At 38.9% G+C, this 19,793-nt stretch overlaps 1 protein-coding gene across 3 annotated transcripts in view; it reads left to right on the forward strand.

The window, feature by feature from the left end:
* LOC121508008 (protein AF-17-like) overlaps positions 1-19,793 on the forward strand; it is a 58,090-nt gene that overhangs the window by 4,018 nt on the left and 34,279 nt on the right. For 2 of the 3 annotated variants that reach the window (XM_041784464.1, XM_041784465.1), the window contains exons 1-5: positions 3,715-4,091; positions 10,368-10,447; positions 10,572-10,626; positions 10,766-10,875; positions 19,221-19,324. In XM_041784464.1, coding sequence (XP_041640398.1) covers positions 3,983-4,091; positions 10,368-10,447; positions 10,572-10,626; positions 10,766-10,875; positions 19,221-19,324 — 458 coding nt within the window. In that variant the 5' untranslated portion in view covers positions 3,715-3,982. Of the gene's footprint in view, positions 1-1,491; positions 1,566-3,714; positions 4,092-10,367; positions 10,448-10,571; positions 10,627-10,765; positions 10,876-19,220; positions 19,325-19,793 lie in introns of those variants that run through there. The other variant, XM_041784466.1, reaches the window with a different exon arrangement.

A 19,793-nucleotide genomic window follows, 5' to 3' on the forward strand; every position in this document is an offset into this window, starting at 1 on the left:
GACAGAAGATTTAATCATTTTAAGTTATAAGAAGAGGGGATATGTACTTTTTGGAACCAGTGAATGCCTCTGCTGGCCAGTTTGTCACATTAAGGAACTTTAGCTCTGGCTTCCCTCTTTAAATAGTGAAGCTTTTGAGTTTACCTTTCATTGCTAAACTCTAAAGACTATCAATGAAATAAGGCAAAAGACATGATTCTCTATGTTTCCATTTTTCTTCAACTCCTCTGCTCTAAATTCAGCCGTAGAATAAAAACTTTCTGTGAGAATATGGGAATTTATCTGAATTAGGTTAAAAACAAAACAAAACAAAAAAAAAAAAACAAGAAAGGTGCAAATTTTGGTGTTTTGTGGGAGTTTTTCACATGACAAAATAAGGGAAGATTAACATTTTCTGATTGATTCATGGGACTTTTTCTGAGCACGTCAAATTGGATTCGGACCCATCGATACATAGAACTGTGTGATTAAAAATGTGGATGCACTTCGCCCACATGTCAGTGCAGGGACTTGTTACGCCTTGCTGCTTTCAGACCAGAAAAGGGTGTTAGCTTCATCCAGCTGCTTACCACACTATCTGTGTTCTCCATCAGCGCCAGTTCCCTTTTCTGTCTCTTTGGGGTTGAAGAGAAGTGACACTTGTGAGGCTAACTGTCATCACAGCTTCATTTCCATATGTAGGATTAAAAAGCCCAGTCATCCATTTCAGAAGTACGACTTTACTGCTTCTCTTTTCCATCTTAAAGAGGCTGAATTCAGAGTGTTTCTTCAGAGTAGTATTCAGAGTAGTGTTTGAGGAGGACTGTGAGTTTATATTTTGGAGTTGATGGTTAAAGCTAAAGGCAAGGTTGTTTTACTTGAAATCAGACAACAGGTCTAGGACCTGTTATAAATTCTGAATTGAAAATAATTATTTAGTAGAAAAAGAAGGGAATTTAAGACTGAAAACCCCTGGCATGTGATTGTGTTTCTGAAGTCTTATTTCCAATATATAAACCAGCCCGACAGAAAGGGTTTTAAGGAGCCACACAGCAAAAATTATCCAGTCCAGTCAAAATGAGAGGATTCTGGTGACATCTGCTGACGGAAAAACCAGAGTCATCTTGACGAGCAAAAATCAAACTGAAAGCTATGATTATACACTTTGACTGGAACAAAATACAGAAAAAACATTTACCAAAAATGTGTTCATTAAATGGCTCATGTAAATTAAAGATGATTGGATGAATGACTAACGTAATTATCACTTATTCCTTATGCCAACTATCAACAAGTCACCTACTTGTTATTAGTCATGTGTTTTTTTTTTAGCCTTTATAGACAATGTAGAACTAGTCATTAACTTTAACTATTTAAACTGGTATTAGTCATCTAGAAAGTCATCTAGATAAAATTTATTTGAAAGGTTTTTTTAATCTTTTTTTTGTGTTTTTTCAAAAATGTTTTTTTGGCATAGGTGTATTTTAATTTAAACTCTTATTTCTGTTACAGAGGGTACTACTCCTCCTTTTGTCAATCGTAGAGGCAGAGAGTCCTGGGAGGCATTTGTTCTTCATTACAAAGAGGTATTACATCCTGCTGGCCTGACTTCTTGTGTGTGGCTCCACATCCTCTCAAACAAGGTGCTTATACTCTGGTGCTAACATCAACATCATCTGTTCTAGACATGGACTTCATAATATAAAGGATACAACACAGAAGAACCGCAGAAAATGAACTTAAAGGTCACTTACTAACTTCATGAATTTTTAAAAGCTAAACAGAGATTAAACATGGTTCAGTCAGGAACTCTCTCGTCATACATTTAACCTTTTTATTGCAAAATGGATATAGCTGGCCGTCAGCTGATCATGCCCGGGTGCATGACTGCTGTGTCCTAAATGAACTAACAATAGCTTTCATTTAACTATAGAAATGTTGAGATTAGTTGCAATTTTAAATTTTATCCTTTGACAGCGTAAGTATGAAGTGGAGGTGAATTGATTTACTAATTAGATAATAATTTGACAATTATTATAAAGGTATTTCTTAGACTGAAGGACAGACACACAGACAGATAGATTGACAGAGGATATGATATTTATGTTTGTACCTTTTTTATAAATTAAAGCCAAATAACTTACAAATGACATAAAGTTTGAGACATAAAACAGCTGATTTGGACAACCTGGAGTTTATTTTTATTTTCATTTGGTATTTGCTTTTTGCAGAAACAGGCATTGATGCATATTTTATGCACAGTAGCACCTTTCAGAATTTTTTTTTTTATTAATATTTTTATTTCTTTTTCAGGACAGAAAAAAAAAAAAGAAACAATACGCTCGTACACCACTTAAACAACATAAATCAACAAACTCATCACGTAAGACAATATTCACTAAACATACAATACTAGACAATGGATGGGGGGGCAGTTAATTACAGAAAATTCAATCATATAACATTACAGAAAATTCAATCATATACCTTATTTTCAAAATATTTTCTAATAAATTTCCAAGGTCCTTCACCTCCACAGTCAAACTCAGAGAGGGCTGAGGCTGCCCGTTCCATTGACAATAAATCCATGAATTCTTTTAACCAATTGTCAATGTTAAAGCAATTTAATTTACGTTTTTTCCAATTCATCATAATAATACGCTTCACTGACAAAAAGGCAAGTGTGATAATTCGTTGTGTAAGCGTTGACTGTATGTTTCTAACTCTAGTGCCAAGAAGGCAGACTAATGGACAGTGTGGTATTTTTACTTTCAAAATTAAAATCAGTCTTGAGATAACTTCATTCCAGAAACTCTTCACAGAAGGACAGTGCCACAAGAGGTGGATCAGTGTTCCTGCCTCACCACAGCCATGCCAGCACAAATGTGTGAGAGAATTATCGATTTTCTTTAATCTGGTTGGTGTGATATAAGACCTATGTAAAATTTTAATTTGAATAATTTTATATCTTACACATTTAGATAAGGCTGATGTGTTTTTAAGAATAGTCTCCCATTCTACAGAGGTCAGAGATATGCCCAAGTCACCTTTCAGAATATTTAATTTGTAGTGAAAAGTGCTTCCGAAAAAAGTGGAAAAATGATTGACAAAAAATAAAATTTCAAAGACTAAATCATGGAAGACTGCTTTATTAAATTAAAAGTGATTGCATTTTATTGTACAGAACTCATATTTCAAACACTATAAAGTAGTTTGTCAAGAATGTCCACTTTTATCTTATATTTTTTTAATGTTATTTGTTGTAAAGCATTATAATAATTGCACTGCCAAAATTGTTTTTAATATATATAGCTGTTTAGGTTTTTCCTTAAATTGACAGTTTGTACAGAACATTTTAGTACGTTCCAATTAAATAAAATGAATCTGGAGTGGTGATGTAAAGACAGGTGGATAACTTTTTTTTTTTTTTTTTTTTTTTAGATCTGGATGGTGAAATAGCTTGCAATTGTTGTTTTGTTGTTTTTCTGATTAAATCCTGTGGATGGCGCTGTTCAAGCAGGATTGATAAAGAGACGGAGTACAGCCAGCGGTTTTGGTTGATTGATCCACATGTTTTATTTATCTATTTATCCAACCATTCGGCAGAATATCGCCGTTCTGCTGCGATAATCTCGCCTTGATGAGAATTTATCGATCATTTAAGGGCCTGAGGATAATCGTGATAGAGTGAGGCTCGTGATAGAAATAACAATAACTTGCTACCTTCGCTGTGACTTTTATTCCGACCCAGAGGAGCAGGTCTGAGCATGCGCACTGCATCGGTTCTATGGGGACGGGGAGGACATCACGGAAAAAACGTAGCAGCAGCACCACAAACCCCACGCCGAGATTTCGTCTCTCCTCTGCGCTAAAACTGCGCGACGAAAGCGGCCCACGACTATGCCCGGTGCGGCGTTAAAGTGCGGGAGGACCACTTGACAGGCCTGGGCGAGGTCTGAGCCGTTGCCGGGAGGGGAAATACATTTCTTCATATGGGAGAAGCATGCGGGAAATGGTCGGAGGTTGCTGCGTGTGTTCAGACGAGCGAGGCTGGGCTGAGAATCCGCTGGTTTACTGTGATGGACACGGCTGCAGCGTCGCCGTTCACCAAGGTAACGTTAGCCGCTGTTAGCGTGTAATTACCGGGCAGCTGTGGCGGCTGAGCCGGCGGCTGGAGACGCAGCCAGAGGTGGTGGTGGTGGGTTGGTAGGTCTCTAGCTGTCTACGTGCGTGTTTGTGTGTTGATGTGTGGGAGGGGTAGGTAGGTAGGCGTGCTGTTTGTTGTTTCCTCTCAGTCGGCACACATGATTTAGCACTAAGGGCCAAGTACAGCGCAGATATAAAGCCTGCATGGCGCCTAGATGCCACTCAGGTCCGTGTATGTGATCGAGTGGGTGGGTGTGTGTATGTGTGCTGTCTGGCCCGGTTGGATCCACGACACACTGCAAGAGGCGTGTTTCTGCGACAGAACAGCCCCGGAGAGGCCCGCCGGTTTGGACACTGTGTTACCTTGTGTCCACTGGCGTTGCTCTGTCAATGTGACCAGCAGAAATAAGGCAGTTTACTTGTAAGAGCTAACATTTCTGAGAGAACATCATCCTAGCTCTGGTTGTTGGACAAACTCTTGTAGGCTGATTTTTTATGTACGCTTGACTGACTTCATGAATTCTGCCCTAATCAGCAGTTCAAGATGATGAAATATCGATGACCCTTAAAGTGCTAAAAATTTAACACATCCACATGGTTTTGTCATGGTTATGATAAAATCTGATACAGCATTTATCTAGAAGACAACAAATATTATTTTGACCTGTGGTTCTCAACTGCTGGATCATAGAAGTGATTTAAGAAGGATCCTAAATGTGTGCCTCAAAAAAGTATGATGTACAGAATCCTACAGAATCCATGCCACTTCTTGTGTTTCCAAGTAACTTGGTTGTTTTTTTCTTTTCTTCTAATCTTTGGATAACAAAGTTTGTTTTCTCCTGACAGCATGTTGATCTATTGAGATCTCTGTAAATTGACCAAAATTGACACATTATCAAGGGCAAAGGTGTTGAATGATTGTAATGATATGCTCTTTAAACATGGTTGTCCTGTTTTTAATAATTTTGTTCCATCAGGGGTTTAAATTGCATAATTTTTCATTAAATCAATTTTAGGGATGCCCAATATCAGATTGATATCAGAATGACACTGGTATCAGCAGATAAAGTATTTTCTGCCATTATTTACAACTACAAATATCGGCTGTATACGCAAATAAACTTTAGCAGGACTAACAGACTTACCTCCAATTTCCACATACTTTGGCTGTGTCGCTCTCAGAGTGTTTTGCTATCAGAGAGTTTTGCTCTGACCGAAGGCCGAAGGTGAGTGACCTCACACACTGGCATATCTGGAGCGCTGTGCTGAGATGTGCTACCCTGAGCAGCTCTAGACTCAAGATCACTGGAGAATTATGAGTTCACATGGGAATAGTACTTAAATAGTGGATTAGTTAGTCCTCCTTGGGTTGATTTGCCTTTTTTTTTTTTTTGTTGCATGATTCCATGATTTTATTGCTACCGCCATGGCTGATTGTACATTATGAAGGTCGATGATGTCTATAAAACATATGTGGTTTCATGTAAAATTAAGGCCTGACACCTTTCATTCAATTGGTAGCATGATTGGTCAACATTCTCTCATCCGACCAAGAGTCCTGTGTGGTTGTCTGTGGTTGACTACAGCCCTACAACCAAAGGCATGGACTCCTGGTTGTAAATCTGTACTACATCAACACTACTCTCATCCTGTGATACAAGCTACAGGTCACCAGGAGATCAGTGGGTCAAGGAGCTCTTAAGAAGCTGCTGATAAGGGGAAAAAAAACTGTTGCAATGGAAAACTACAGAATTTTGAAGTTAACTGGATATTTTGCACATTTTTCCGGCTGTTTGGATCGATCTGCTCTTCATGGATTGACATGGTTTGGCAGCAGCCAGTGCTAAATAGACCTAGCATGCATCACCAGCGGAGCACCGTGGTGCTTCTGGGATGTGCTGGAGATGGATCGTAGCACAGGCAGTGGAATTGCAAAGACTGACTAGGAAGGGAGCAGTTTGCTCCGCAATGCAAATGTATGTGGAAATTGGATGTTGTCAGCTGAAGCATTTTCTTTGTTTATTCTCATCCTTTAAACTTTAAATTGTGTTTGAAGGACTGAGTTTTTAGCTTTGAACTATGTTTATATATTTGTTTCGATATCAGTATTGGCTAAAATTCATTTAGAAATATCGGCGTATTGGATATTGGTGAAAATCTAATATCATGCATCCTTAAAATATTTGAATGATTACATTAAAAAACATTTAAAAGAATCACTGCTATGAACCAATGATTTTGTTGCTTATTCAGCAATGAAAAACATAATAATAGACCTTTGAATAAAGATAGACTGTTTGTATTCTTCTGTAGCTTGACTGCAGCAGTACTCACAGGGATGCTTTTGTACACAAATAGCAGCATGAAAGATAAATTAATTCTGTCTTGTCAGTCAGCTCTAGTACAGACTACAGTTTGCTCAGCTGTGGTGCTCTGATAAATGAGCTTCAGATAGTGCAGAGGGTTGTGCACTGTGGAGTCAGATAATTCTCTGTGGGACAAATTAAGTGTTGATACCATTTATTATTCACACTAAACTTTTTATGGAGTATGTGTTCCTTAAAAAACGTCCCTATTTCTAAACAATTACGTTCATATGGTTGGACTCATGATGCCAGAGTTTTAAAAGTAAATATGAAACTGCCTGCAGTGCCAGTAGACTAGAGGTCATGTCCCTGCCTCCCTAGAACGGAGGCTGTTGTCTTGACATGAGTGGCCGGGGTTCAGATCCTTTCCAATATGACAGTTCCAACTCTCTCCTCCCAGTTTCCAGCTCTATCTACCGGGTCTTGATAGATATTGATTTTTTAGGGCCAATTCCAACTTTTACTAGTTCATGAGAACGATAACAAATGAAATATTTAAAGCTTTGGTTTTATCATTTTTTGATACTATGGGATCATGGATCATTAAATAACCAAGATTGCTTTGTTTAAAACATGTAATTTTAAAAACACCATAACTTTTGACAACCTTAGCTTAGTTAGGATGATGATAATATATATAAAAAACCTATTTCCATGTTAAGTTTGGCCAGCTAAATGATGCAGTGGTGCTGGCACCTCGCAGCAAGAAGGTGCCCTGGTTGAAACTCTGGTTGGACTGGGCCTTTTCTATGTGGAATTTGCATGTTTACTCAATACCTGCTTAAGTTGTCTACAGGTTCAATGACATGTGATATGCTAATTGATGACTTTAAACTGCCTGTAGCTGTTAGTGTCAGTTTATATGTTTGTCTGTAAATGTCAGCCCTGTGATCGACTGGCAACTAGTCCAGTGTGTACCCCACCTTTCACCCAATGGCAGTTGGCTCCAGCCCCCTTCACGCGGTACCAGGACCAGAGGTTTAGATAATGGATGGTTGTTAAGTTAGTTTATGGGGCTACAAAGCAACGACCAATTGAAATTCAATCATTCATAGTTATATGAGAGTGCTCTTCACTCAGGTTAATAGTAAACATGGTGGCATGCATTCGAGCCATTAAAGAGAGAAGTTTGCTTCCAAAAATGGATTTCTGCAGTTGTCTTGAAGTGGTTCAGATTTACAGCGTCTGACCCCAGATAACCACTGCCTACTGTTAAGTGTGTCTAAAATCCATGGTAACAAGAAGCAGCCACATATACAGCTAGTTTATCACAGCATCTCACACAAAGGCACCCTAAGGAGACAAGTAACCCTAACACAAAAACAGCTGCTGAAAGGCTGATTCCATTACCATCTTAAAATTGATCAATGTAAAAGAAAATTCAAGGATTTATGATCCAAATTGCCAAGCTGCTTCTAAATTTTAAGGTCTAATGTGATTAAAAATGAGCCCAAAACACCGCTAGTATAGTAAATCAGTTTATCAGATAGGGATGTGGCAATACTAGAATTCCGATATCCAGTATGATATTAGTTAAAATAACACTTTATCAAAGTCTGATGGATACCATGACAAGTTATATAGAAGTCCTGGTCACCTTATTGTGGGTTATTTCTTGTTTTTTTTATTTAAAAAAAAAATGAAGAAAAACTCTTAAGCACTGTTTTAACTAGACAAAAATCCTGATTGAACAGGTGTTTTTTTCCCCTCAGTATTTCAGCACTCTTAGATACTGTGAATAATTAAAGCAACAGAGACCAGATCATTTTAAAATGTGGTATTGGGAAGTATTAAAGAATCTGCAACTTTGACAACTTTAATGGATGAAATATACAGGTGCATCTAAAAAAAATCATGAAATAGCTCATTTTTCCCGTGATTTAGTTCACCCCAGGAAATTTCCATATATTCAAGAATAATCTCATACAAAGGCTTAATCTTTTAATCTCAATGGTTATTGATTACAGCTCACACTAATCAAAAATCCACTGTCTCAGAATATTAGGATATCATAAAACACCAGTCCAAAAAAGGATTTTATGATATATACATGTTGACCTTCTGGAAAATTATGCTCATTTATGCACTTGGTCTGAGCTCCTTTTACACAAAGTACTGCTTCTATGCAATGTGGCATGGAACCAGTCAGTCCGTGGCACTACTGGGGTGTTATGAAGCCCAGGTTGCTCTGATAGCAGCCTTCAGCTCGTCTGGCATCTCTCATTTTCCTCTTGACATTTCCCCAGAGATTCCCTATGGGGTTCAGGTCAGACCAGTTGGCTGGCCAATCACAGTAACACCATGGTCAGCAAACCAGTTTCTGGTAGTTTTGACTTCACTGTGGGCAGGTGCCAGGTCCTGCTGGAAAAGGAAATCAGTATCTCCATAAAGCTTCTCAGCAGATGAAAGCAAGAAGTGCTCTAAAAGCTCCTCCTTCTAGTGAGCAATGGTCAAGTTCTTTTTCTCCTTAACCCAGGTGTGAAGCTTATTACATCTGTGGTTCAGGAATGGCTCGACACTAAAAACACAACACTTGTAGTTAATTTCCTGGACCCGTCTGTGTGTGGTGGCTCTTGATTCACTGACTCCAGCCGCAGTCCACTCCTTGTGAAGCTCCCCTAAGTTCTGGAATCTGCTTTGTTTGACAATCCTCTTAAGGCTGAGCACATCTCTGTTGCTTGTGGACCTTTTCTTATGACAATTTTCTCTTCCAGTCAGCTTCTATGAATATGCTTTTGATACAGCCTCTAAGATCAGCCTGCTCTTTCAGCAGGGACCTTCTGTGGCTTATCCTCCTTCTGGAGGATGACAATGATTGTCCTCAGGAAATTTTGTTAAGTCAGCAGTCTTCCCCATGATTAAAGTTGTATGTACTGAACCAGAATGAGAGAATGAAGGCTTAGGAGACCTTTGCAAATTAGACTTTTACACAATATTATAGTATTTTGAGATAGTGCATTTTAGATTTTTGTGAACTGTAAGCTGTAATCATCAAGATTAAAAATAACAGAAAAAGTCCTGAAATGTTTCATTTAGTGTGAGATGAATCTCCCATAACTTTAAATTACATTTTCTGAAGAAAATCACAGGAAAAAAATGAACTTTACATGGTATTCTATTCTTTTAAAAAGCTGACACGCCCATGTAAAAATGCCACATTTTTGTGGTGTAAAAAATGGGGCAAAAATACAGTATATCATTTTTAAAACTTTCCCCCTTCAGTGTTCCAGTTGGAACTGTGGGTTCAGTTATGGTTTTAGAAACCCGGTAATTTTATCATTAAACTTTCAGATGTTTGCTAGAAAGCATTTAATTGATAGGAAATTCACTTTTAAGCCTGACATTGATCCCTAGCTCATATCCAAATCTACAAAAGAATAGCTTCACCAGAAGAAGATAAAAGCTTTTGTGCAAGAGTGGGCACATTTTACCAAGTCAAGATAAGTTATTGATAGACTCCTTCCTAAAAAGACTCACTGCTGTAATGAAAGCTTAAGGTGCTTTAGTGAAGTGTTTACTTGAGGGATGTGCATATTAATGCAACCATGTTTTTGTATTTTTCATTTTCTATTAATTCTTACTAAATTAATTTGAATGTCTTTTTTAGTTGAATTGTATGTTAGAGGTTACATAAAAGATAGACAAAGTTATGTAATGATTTTTTGTTTGATTTCCTACATCACAGAAATGTGGCATTTCAAATTATGGTGTTACCTTTCTAGAGCCACTATAAAATAGTGAAGGGTAAAATATGGATTGGTGTAGGGGTGATCAAAATCTGGCATCGTGGCTTATTTATATTCTGTTGCATATTTGTTGTGAAATTGCAGCAAGTATTGACCTGTTTTGCATGTGTTTTTTCTGTGTCCGTCCCAGCATGCTATGGCATTGTCCAGGTGCCCACCGGTCCGTGGTTCTGTCGGAAGTGTGAGTCACAGGAGAGGGCGGCGCGCGTGGTGAGTATGCCAGCACACAACATGACACAACACATCCACCCCCACCTACTCCACCCACTCTGTGATTAACACCACACTCATGAAATGCCCTGATCTCTCCTCTTCCTCTGCCATCCTGCTTCAGAGATGTGAGCTGTGTCCCCACAAAGATGGAGCCCTCAAGAGGACAGACAGTGGAGGTAAATCCCATCTTTTCTGTCTGACTCCCTCCCCTGCTGTATCTCTAAATCACACAAGTGTGGTTGAAACAGAAGCCTCAGACTTCCATTCATAAGAAACCTTATCATGTCATTGATCTACTGCCAATGTCTCCACCAGGCTGGGCCCACGTTGTGTGTGCGCTCTACATCCCTGAAGTGCAGTTTGCCAACGTCCTCACCATGGAGCCAATCATCCTGCAGTATGTCCCACATGAGAGATACATCAAGGTACAGATACACGCTTTGCTGAAAGGATAACCCCTGTTAAACATGATGCATTAACAGTTGTTACACTGGAAGTCTTGAGGTTGCAGTGCTATGTTCTAAAGCTTACATGGGTGTTCATTTATTTTTAAAGCAGGGCTGAAACTCAACATAATAGTGTTGAGAGTGATCATCAGCTCAAGAAGTTTTTAAGTTTTCTTGTGTTGCTCCAGTGTGCGGTCACTGGATGGGCTGTAGAGACTGCAGTTATTTTTACCACTGAAAGGCTGAGTTTTTATTCCAAGAATGTGACCAAAATAAAGAAAGGGTCCCCACATGAATAGACATTTCTTTTAGACTTTTCAAGCTAGAGATAGTTGTGACATCATCTTATTCAAAGAAGCAAGATGCGATTTACAAAAGCAGTAACCGTAACATCATAAAACAGGGGTTACTGCCTCAGTTTGTTAGTCTGATAGAATTTTTATTAGGGATTCACAATATTTGGTTTTTGCAGATATCCAAATATTTACAAGTTAATTTTTGCTAATACCAATATCGATACTGATATTTAAATGTATTTCAGACCAGGAACTGCAGTCCTTAAAACGCACAATTTAACGTTTGAGGATGAACAAATTAACTTTTAGTCCTTTAAACACACATTAAAGTGTAAGGAATGATATTGAATAAAGACAAAGGCTTCAGCTGAAGCAGATCTGTTGGTCCAGCCTAAACCTCCACTTATGTGTTCGTATGACCAATATTTACAAGTCAAATACAGATAATTCACTTTTTAAGCTAATATATGCAGATGCTAATAACATTTTCATTTTAAAACTCAAAAGGAAAAAAAGGATTAAGAAATCTTGCAAGGTAAAATACCTTTTTTTTTTTAGTCAGGAGGTTTTGAAATAAAAGTATTTTCTTGCTAAAATAAGCATCCACATTTTAAGTTTACTTCTGCTCTGATTCTAATGTTGATGGATAGTGTAAAGGAATATCTCAGCCCATTAATGGTGGACAGAAGCATTTTTAGTGGATGTATTTGGACCTGTCATTTGCCATTAAAAATCACCTTGAAGCCTTTCCAAAGTCTGGCTGCAGGTGTGAGTGATTATCTGGTGCAGTCCTAAAACCTAAGTACAACAGAATATGTAAACAGGAAATAATAAAGATCTTTAAAAGCACAGTAAATTCTCTCTAAATCAAGGATGCAAAAAAATGTTTTCTACTTAGTATTTCTCTGATTATACCAAAAGTCTTAAAAAAGTGTCACGCAAAAATTAAATCAGTGAAAGCTCATCCAGTCTGTTTCCATGCTGATTCAGCACAAAATCCTGATCTTATTTTTCTTTAACTGTGTGAAGATATTTTAAAAATCTACACATAATCTCTGTCATCTTCACCAACATTTTTTATAAGACCAGGAGCCAATAAAGAGAAACTCAAGGAGGCAGAGCAGAAGCATTGTACATATTAAGAGCACATGCTACATGCACATAAAGTAGGCCAGTAGAGTTTAAATGAACAAATTAAGCAAAATGTAATATTAATATCCCATTTGTACCAAAACTTTGTTGACAATGTCCTACACAGCCTCTGTTGTCACTTACAACTAGGAAAAGGCACAGAAAAATCCACCCAGACTATAAAAAAACCCCCACCATAATTAGCACCATACATTACACAGATATAGATTCACACAGGATTAGTATGACCCGTGGACCTAAGTGTGTGCTGAAATATGGTAGGTAATTTGACCTGAAACCTGTTTTTTTTTGTGTGTGTGTTTTTTTGTTTTTGTTTTTGTTTTTTTGGAAAATGTGGACGAAGCCTTGATTCGCATGTGAATAAAAAACACAAACGTCATATGAGATTACTACAAATCACCAGAAGTCCCCAGGTAATACCAATCCCATGCGAATACGACCACAGCAGTACTTTTTCTGTTTAAACATTCTGATTTTGCTATGTGTAATTCTAAAGATTTAGTTAATATGGACCAGGATTTTTGGAAACTGAACTTGAATGAAAGACTCCTATAGTGGGATTCTGCTTTTATTATGTCCTCTTGCAATTATTTAATCCCAGAGGAGCCACAGGTAAGCCTCAGCCTATAAAACGTATTCATATTATGATAACTTATAAACATTTATCACTCATGTATTCAACAAGCTAACCTTAGTTCATTCATGCTTGTTGTCAGACCGACCCGAAGTCACGGACGGACACAAAACTGTCTGTCCTCTAGTCTGTCTCACACACACACAGACACACACTCAACTGCTCCTGACAGGAGCCTGACAGTCCGTCCCTGTTGTTTTTATCCAGTCTCATATGTAACAGGAACGAAACTAAAGTTCCGCCAGAGTTTTTGTGACATAGAGCTATTTTAGGATCGCTAGCGTCTCATCTCCATCAAGAGACATGGTTGATGATGAATATATCTACACAGGTTTACCGCTAATTATCAGATTATAATCAAGGAAGTAGTACACTACACGAAAGTAAAGTTTATCAGCCATCTGTGTGTAACGACAGACAGGAAGTTGAGACGCCGTGTTCATTTTTCAAATTAAGTTACAGAGCAGTGTTACATTTCATGATTGCAATTTCAAATGCTTATTATGGTTCGTAAATGTGCGCAGATATAGACTATATGTTTATATGGATCCATTCATACAATATAGTTTACATTTTTAACATCGGGAAAAAAAGGACCATAATTCTGAAGGCATGGCGGCTTTTATTTTGGTGTGGCGGTGCGCCACATGTAGCGGAAACCCTGTGGACTATTACAGTCAAAGTATAACAGTAATGGCAACACTGTTATCAACAGAGAATTTCCTACTTCCTACTTCTTTAAGTTCTTTTTAAAGCTCATTTTTCTTGTAGACCTTTTCAGGGAACATGGTAGCTTATTCTGCTGAATGGTTTGTCTGTACAAAACTGTTTTCTGTGTAGTGTTTGAATGCTTTTCAACATTTTTAGCAGTGTTTGAGGAATGCCGATTTTTTCTTTAATTAAGGCACAGTCAGTGATTTTTTTGAGGTTCTTTCCTAATATCAATAATCTATTTAATAAGTCAAGTTTATGTTCCTGCAGTCACTCCCAGGAATAATATCAAAAAGGAAGATGTCTAACAATTAATTCAAGAAAAACCACAGTAAGCTGTAGTTTCTGTAAAGTTACAGAGCAACTTTGTTTTAGACTGTATTTTTTTCAGTGTCAACAAACATACAGAGAGGCATCCATCATCTACAGAACTGCAGTTTCTACAAAGCATGATGTAATGCAAAGACATGTGGGAAACACAACCCTGATTTCTTCCCTCTACCGGAAAAATGCTCTCTCCACCTACACATCCCGTACAGACCCAGAGCTCAATGTGGCAGGGTCACGCCTGCTCTCTGGAGGTTGTTGAAAGTCATTCTGGGAAATGTGGGAGATTTCCAGCTAAGGCAGAAATAGATTCAGCAGGTCAAGGGAACAAAAAAGGCACGGATGCACTTAGTAGTGCAGCAAAGAATAGTTTTAAATGTTAAAATGTAACAAAAAAAATATCACTGTTTGGAAGAAATTCGCTGCACTTCCTGCCTTTTTATGACAGAGATGAACTGCTTCTGGTTTTGGCCCTTTGGTCAGACAATAAAGAAAGTGAAGACACAAACTTAAGGGTTTTTTTTTTTTTGGTTATTAATATTTTAGATAAATATTCTGTAAATAGAAGAATTTAAATAAAAAAATGAAAACAATCATTTGTTAGGTTGTTCAACGAAACATCAATAACATCTAATAGAAAAGTATCTTAAAGTTTGAAGCGTTTATAGAGTATATTCCTGAATGCCTTGTGTATGGCTCTTATACTTTATTTAAATCACTGCACCTCAATAATGTCCCCACTTAAGCTGACAGATGTAGAGCAAGGATCAAGCTGAATGAAAAAAGTACAAGTAAGTGAAACACCATTTAGTTTGAACATGCACATTGCTTTATGCAGGAGTTACGGTAATTGTATTGAAAGTAATCCCACAGATGTATATATAACTTTCTATCACTTTCTATCGTTATGTTTAGCTAATGTGATCATTTCCAGCTCTAGATAGATCAACAGGACTGGAATGGCTCAGTGCATCTTTCTGTTGAATAGTTGACAGGGGAACTGTGTATAAATTCTTGCCACTGTCAAGGTGGTTACGCATTGGAGGCCCAGGCCTGATCCAAGTACATCTGACCCCAAAGTCTGATTCAATTTAGTCAGTGTGTTAAGCTACCTGTACTCAGGCACCGTGCACCAGGTACTGTGCCCGTCCACTTTCAGAGGTGGTCTCGGGCATGATTCATGTGGGCTTGGGCACAGGAGGGTTGTTGCTTACATCTGAAAAATAATAAAGACATCTAAAGTAGCTTACAGGATGAATTCAATTGTCCACACAGACAGTAAACAAATGTAGGCCTGAGCTGTTGTCTCTTCTTTCTTCTTCTAGGCAGATTTTCAAATCATACTTGCATATCATCACCAGTGCGTCTGGAAAGTATTCACAGTCATTCAGTTTTTCGACATTTTTATTTTGCACCCTCATTCCAAAATGGATGTAATTAAAATTTTAAAATGGTTGTTTAAATCTTTAGCAAATTTATTAATGATAAAAAAACAAAAAAATCGCATATACACAAGTATCCATAGCCTTTGCCATGACACTCAAAATTAAGCTCAGCTGCATCCTGTTTCCACTGATCATCCTTCAGATGTTTCTACTCCTTGCTTGGAGGCCACCTGTGGTAAATTCAGCTGATGAGACATGATTTGGAAAGGCACACACCTGTCTAATTAATGTCCCATAGTTGATAGTGCATGTCAGAGCACAAACCAAGTCATGTAGTCAAAGTAATTCTCTGGTGACCTCCTAGACAGGATTGTATCAAGGCACAGATCTGGGGAAGGGTACAGAAAAATGTCTGCAGCATTGATGGTCCCAGTGAGCACAGTGGCCTCCATCATCCACAAATGGAAGAAGTTGGGAACCACCAGGACTCTTTCTAGAGCTGGCTCCCCTGGCCAATCTGAGCCATTGGAGTAGAAGGCCCTTCGTTAAGGAAGTGACCAAAAACAAATTGTCACACTGACAGAGCTCCAGCGTTGCTCTGTGGAGAGAGGAGAACCTTCCAGAAGGACATCCATTACTGTAGCACTCCACCAACCGGGCCTGAATGGTAGAGTGGCCAGATAGAAGCCACCCCTCAGTAAAAGCCACATGACAGCCCTCTTGGAGTTTGCCAAAAGGCACCTGAAGGACTCTCAGACCATGAGAACTAAAATTCTCTGGTCTGATGAAACAAAGATTGAACTCTTTGGCGTGAAAGCCGAGTGTCATGTCTGGAGGAAACCAGGCACCACTCATCACCTGGACAGTACCATCCCTACAGTGAAGCATAGTGGTGGCAGTATCAGTGGTGTCAGTGGTGGCAGGAACTGCAAGACTGGTCAGGATCGAGGGGAAGATGAATGCAGCAATGCACAGAGACATCCTTGATGATTACCTGCTCCAGAGCGCTCTGGACCTCAGACAGGTCAGGTGTAAGGTTCATCTTCCATCTTCCTCATGTGCAGTTAAAACAACAAGTTTGTGGGAGTGCAGATGGTCGAGTGGCTTAGGGCACTACCCATGTACGTGGGCGGCCCGGGTTCGAACCCGGCCTGTGGCCCTTTACCGCATGCCTCTCCCCACTCTCTTCCCTGTTTCCAAGTCTATACACTGTCCTTCCTCTATCTAATAAAGGCATGAAAAAGGCCCAAAAATAAATATTAAAAAAAAAACAAGTTTGTATTGTTTCACGGGTATTGTTCAATGTTTTTCAATAAAATAAGACTGGAACATTGAAGATGTATGCTGTCAGTTATGAAAAAAAATCAGTATTGGCCGAAATCGGAATCGGCAGGTCATGCTTTTAAAGATCGGTGATCGGCCAGAAAATTGCAATCGGTGCACCCCTACTAAGCACACAGCCAAGATAACAAAGGAGTGGTTTCCGGACAGCACTTTCCAGAGCCCAGACTGAACATCTCTGGAGGGATCTGAAAATGGCTGTGACACTCCCCATCAAACTTGATGGATCTTGAGAGGTTCTGCAAAGAAGAATGGGAGAAACTGCTCAAAAAGTAGCTGTGCCAAGCTTGTAGCATCATATTCAAGAAGACTTAAGGCTGTAATTGTTGCCAAAGGTGCTTCAACAAAATACTGAGCAAAGACTTTGAATACATTTTATATTTTTTTGTTTTTTATAAATTTGCAAGTTTTAAACACATTTTTTCACTTTGTCATTATGGTCAAACTTTGAGGTAAAGATGAAATTAATCCACTGTGTAATAAGGCTGTAACATTAAAGAATGTGGAAAAAGCAAAGCACTGTGAATACTTTCCAGATTCACTGTACTTTATCAGACAGTATACATATGCAAGTGTGCTCATCACGGACCGATGTTGCAGATGTGAAAGCAGACCATAGAGGGGAAGGGGGAAACAGTCACACTAGGCACAGTGTGACAAAAAAATGGGCCTAGTGTGAAAACACTAAAAATAACAGGGTAACCACAGTGCATCTTCTGAAAAGTTATTTTCTGGGAAGTTTTAGCAGCTTGCACACAGCCTCATACAATCTTTCCTCATCTATAACAACAGAAAAAGGAAGACAGTCCTAAAGAAAATTCTATATCCACTCAAAGCCTAAATTCTGAAAGTTAAAGTTCAAGAGAGAAACCATGAGCTCTTTAATAAATCCATTCACTGACATGTTGACATTATAAAGCTGTTTGATGGTGTAAGCTGACTGATGACATACAAAGATAATGAGACCGCACACAGAGTCGTAACATGCAGAGAAAGACCACCTATGGTCAACATGTGTCCTGCTTTGACATGTAGGAATTACGTTAGGAAAATTATTTTTTTTTAACGTTTAGCCACAAAGTTGTTTCTGGACATTACAGCTCTTTCTGTCTTTTTACATTTGTACGTTTTATCCTCTGCTCAGTCTTGGATTGTTCAAGATAGTGTACAGCAGAAACAGTGAGCTATATATGCGGCATGTTTCAGAGCCACCTTCAAAGCATCACGCATTACAAAGAAATCAATATTTGAAGCATGGACTGATCAGCCAGTTGCAGACATGCTTTGTGTTTGTAGTGTGTGTGTGTGTGTGTGTGTGTGGGTGTGTCTGTGCGTGCCTGCATATAAATGTACACATGTGAGTGTTTGAGTGCCCGGTTTCATATTACTGTGTCAGCTACAGTAAATTGCATGCAGCTTTCCCCCCGTCAGAGCCATTCATCCACATTTTGCAGCCTGCATTCCTAGACAGCGCTACAATGGACAGTGTAAACTTGAGAAGCCACTCTTCCTTTTAACACGCTCGGTGTAGTCGTGTCTCTGGCCTTTCATTACACAGCCGACATCCTCAGAGGGGAACAGAGAGCAAAGTAGGATGTGGGGTGTAAAGGGAAGACAGAGGAAACGGGAGAGAAAGAGCGAAACAGAGAGGGCTGAAGCAGAAAGGTAGAGAGCCCGCTGTTCCTTTGTCCCGCACCTGTTGCTAGGCCTCTCCTGCCCCCCACCAGTCAGCCCTGCTCACTGGGGAAAAAGCTGCAGAAGAAGTACAAAAGCTCTGTCTGTACGTCGGGGTTTATCTACTTGTGTGTGCTCAAAAGCTTACATGCATTTTGCAGACGTGTGTACATTAACATGTCATTAAAGACTCATGCTGCTTTCACCAAGGATACAAGGGAACGGTCTTAAGCTCTAAGATCACTTATTTCCAATGACTCGAGCTTCATATGGTTATCGTTTTGTTTTTTGTTTCTTGCCCTCTACGTTTCCCATTGACTGAGCCTGAAATGAAATGTAGGTGGCAAGAGAGAGTGAAATTAAAGTGCCTCAAAAACTGAAAAACGCTAGAGTATACTTTTTTTTTCCGGCTCACCACAAGATCTTCAATGTCAACTTTTCCCCACAACACTCCCAAACATCTGTTAAACAGTTTAGCAGTACAAAGTAACGATCGCAGAGTAGAGTGCGCTGTTTGAAAGCCCCATCTGCTGTCTTGACAAGCCAAACATCCTAATCTTTTACAGTATAGCTGTGGCTGGCCTCAAATTAAGAAGTGTTTCATCTTTCCCTCAGTGCAATCACAGTGGTTTCACTTTAATGGGCGAGTAACGTGAACGCACGAGTTTGCTCTGCTAACACAAGACAAACACATGGAGGAGGAGACCTCCCAAGACTCTCAACTGCTTTCCATATGAACCTGTATTTTCTTCAACAGTTTAAATATGTCTCTGCTACTTCTCTTTTTATTCCCTTCTTCATTAGACCTGCTATATCTGTGAGGACCATGGGAGGGAGAGCAAGGCGGCCTGCGGAGCATGCATGACCTGCAACAGACAGGGCTGCAGACAGGCTTTTCATGTCACCTGGTAAGTGTTAAAATATGTGTGTGCATGGGGGATGGGGGGTGTTTAGCAAGCTCTGGCAGGAATACCCTCAGATACAGTTTCGTACAACACATATCTATGAATGAGGATCTAACAGTATATTCAACTCACAATATAATATGAATCATGCTACTGGGTCCAGGTCATGATTTCTAAAGATTTTGATTTTTATAAACATATGAGATTTATAATTATTGTTTATGTAGATATGATTATTTTAATCATATTATCTACCACAAGCATATGAAATATCCTTTAGCCTACGTTTCTAGTCAATACTTGTTTGCACAGCACATGCAGCAGTCTATCTCCAGCAAGTTCCTTAAGGTTCAGTCTGATCCACTAAGCTCGAAATACACACCTATTTATTTTCAAAGTAGCCTCTTCCAGCTGACCTGACACATCAGATTGACTGTTTCACATATCTACTTTATGGGTTTTATTTCATATC

This window comes from Cheilinus undulatus, linkage group 4, assembly GCF_018320785.1.
Source record: "Cheilinus undulatus linkage group 4, ASM1832078v1, whole genome shotgun sequence".
Lineage (NCBI taxonomy): Eukaryota > Metazoa > Chordata > Actinopteri > Labriformes > Labridae > Cheilinus > Cheilinus undulatus.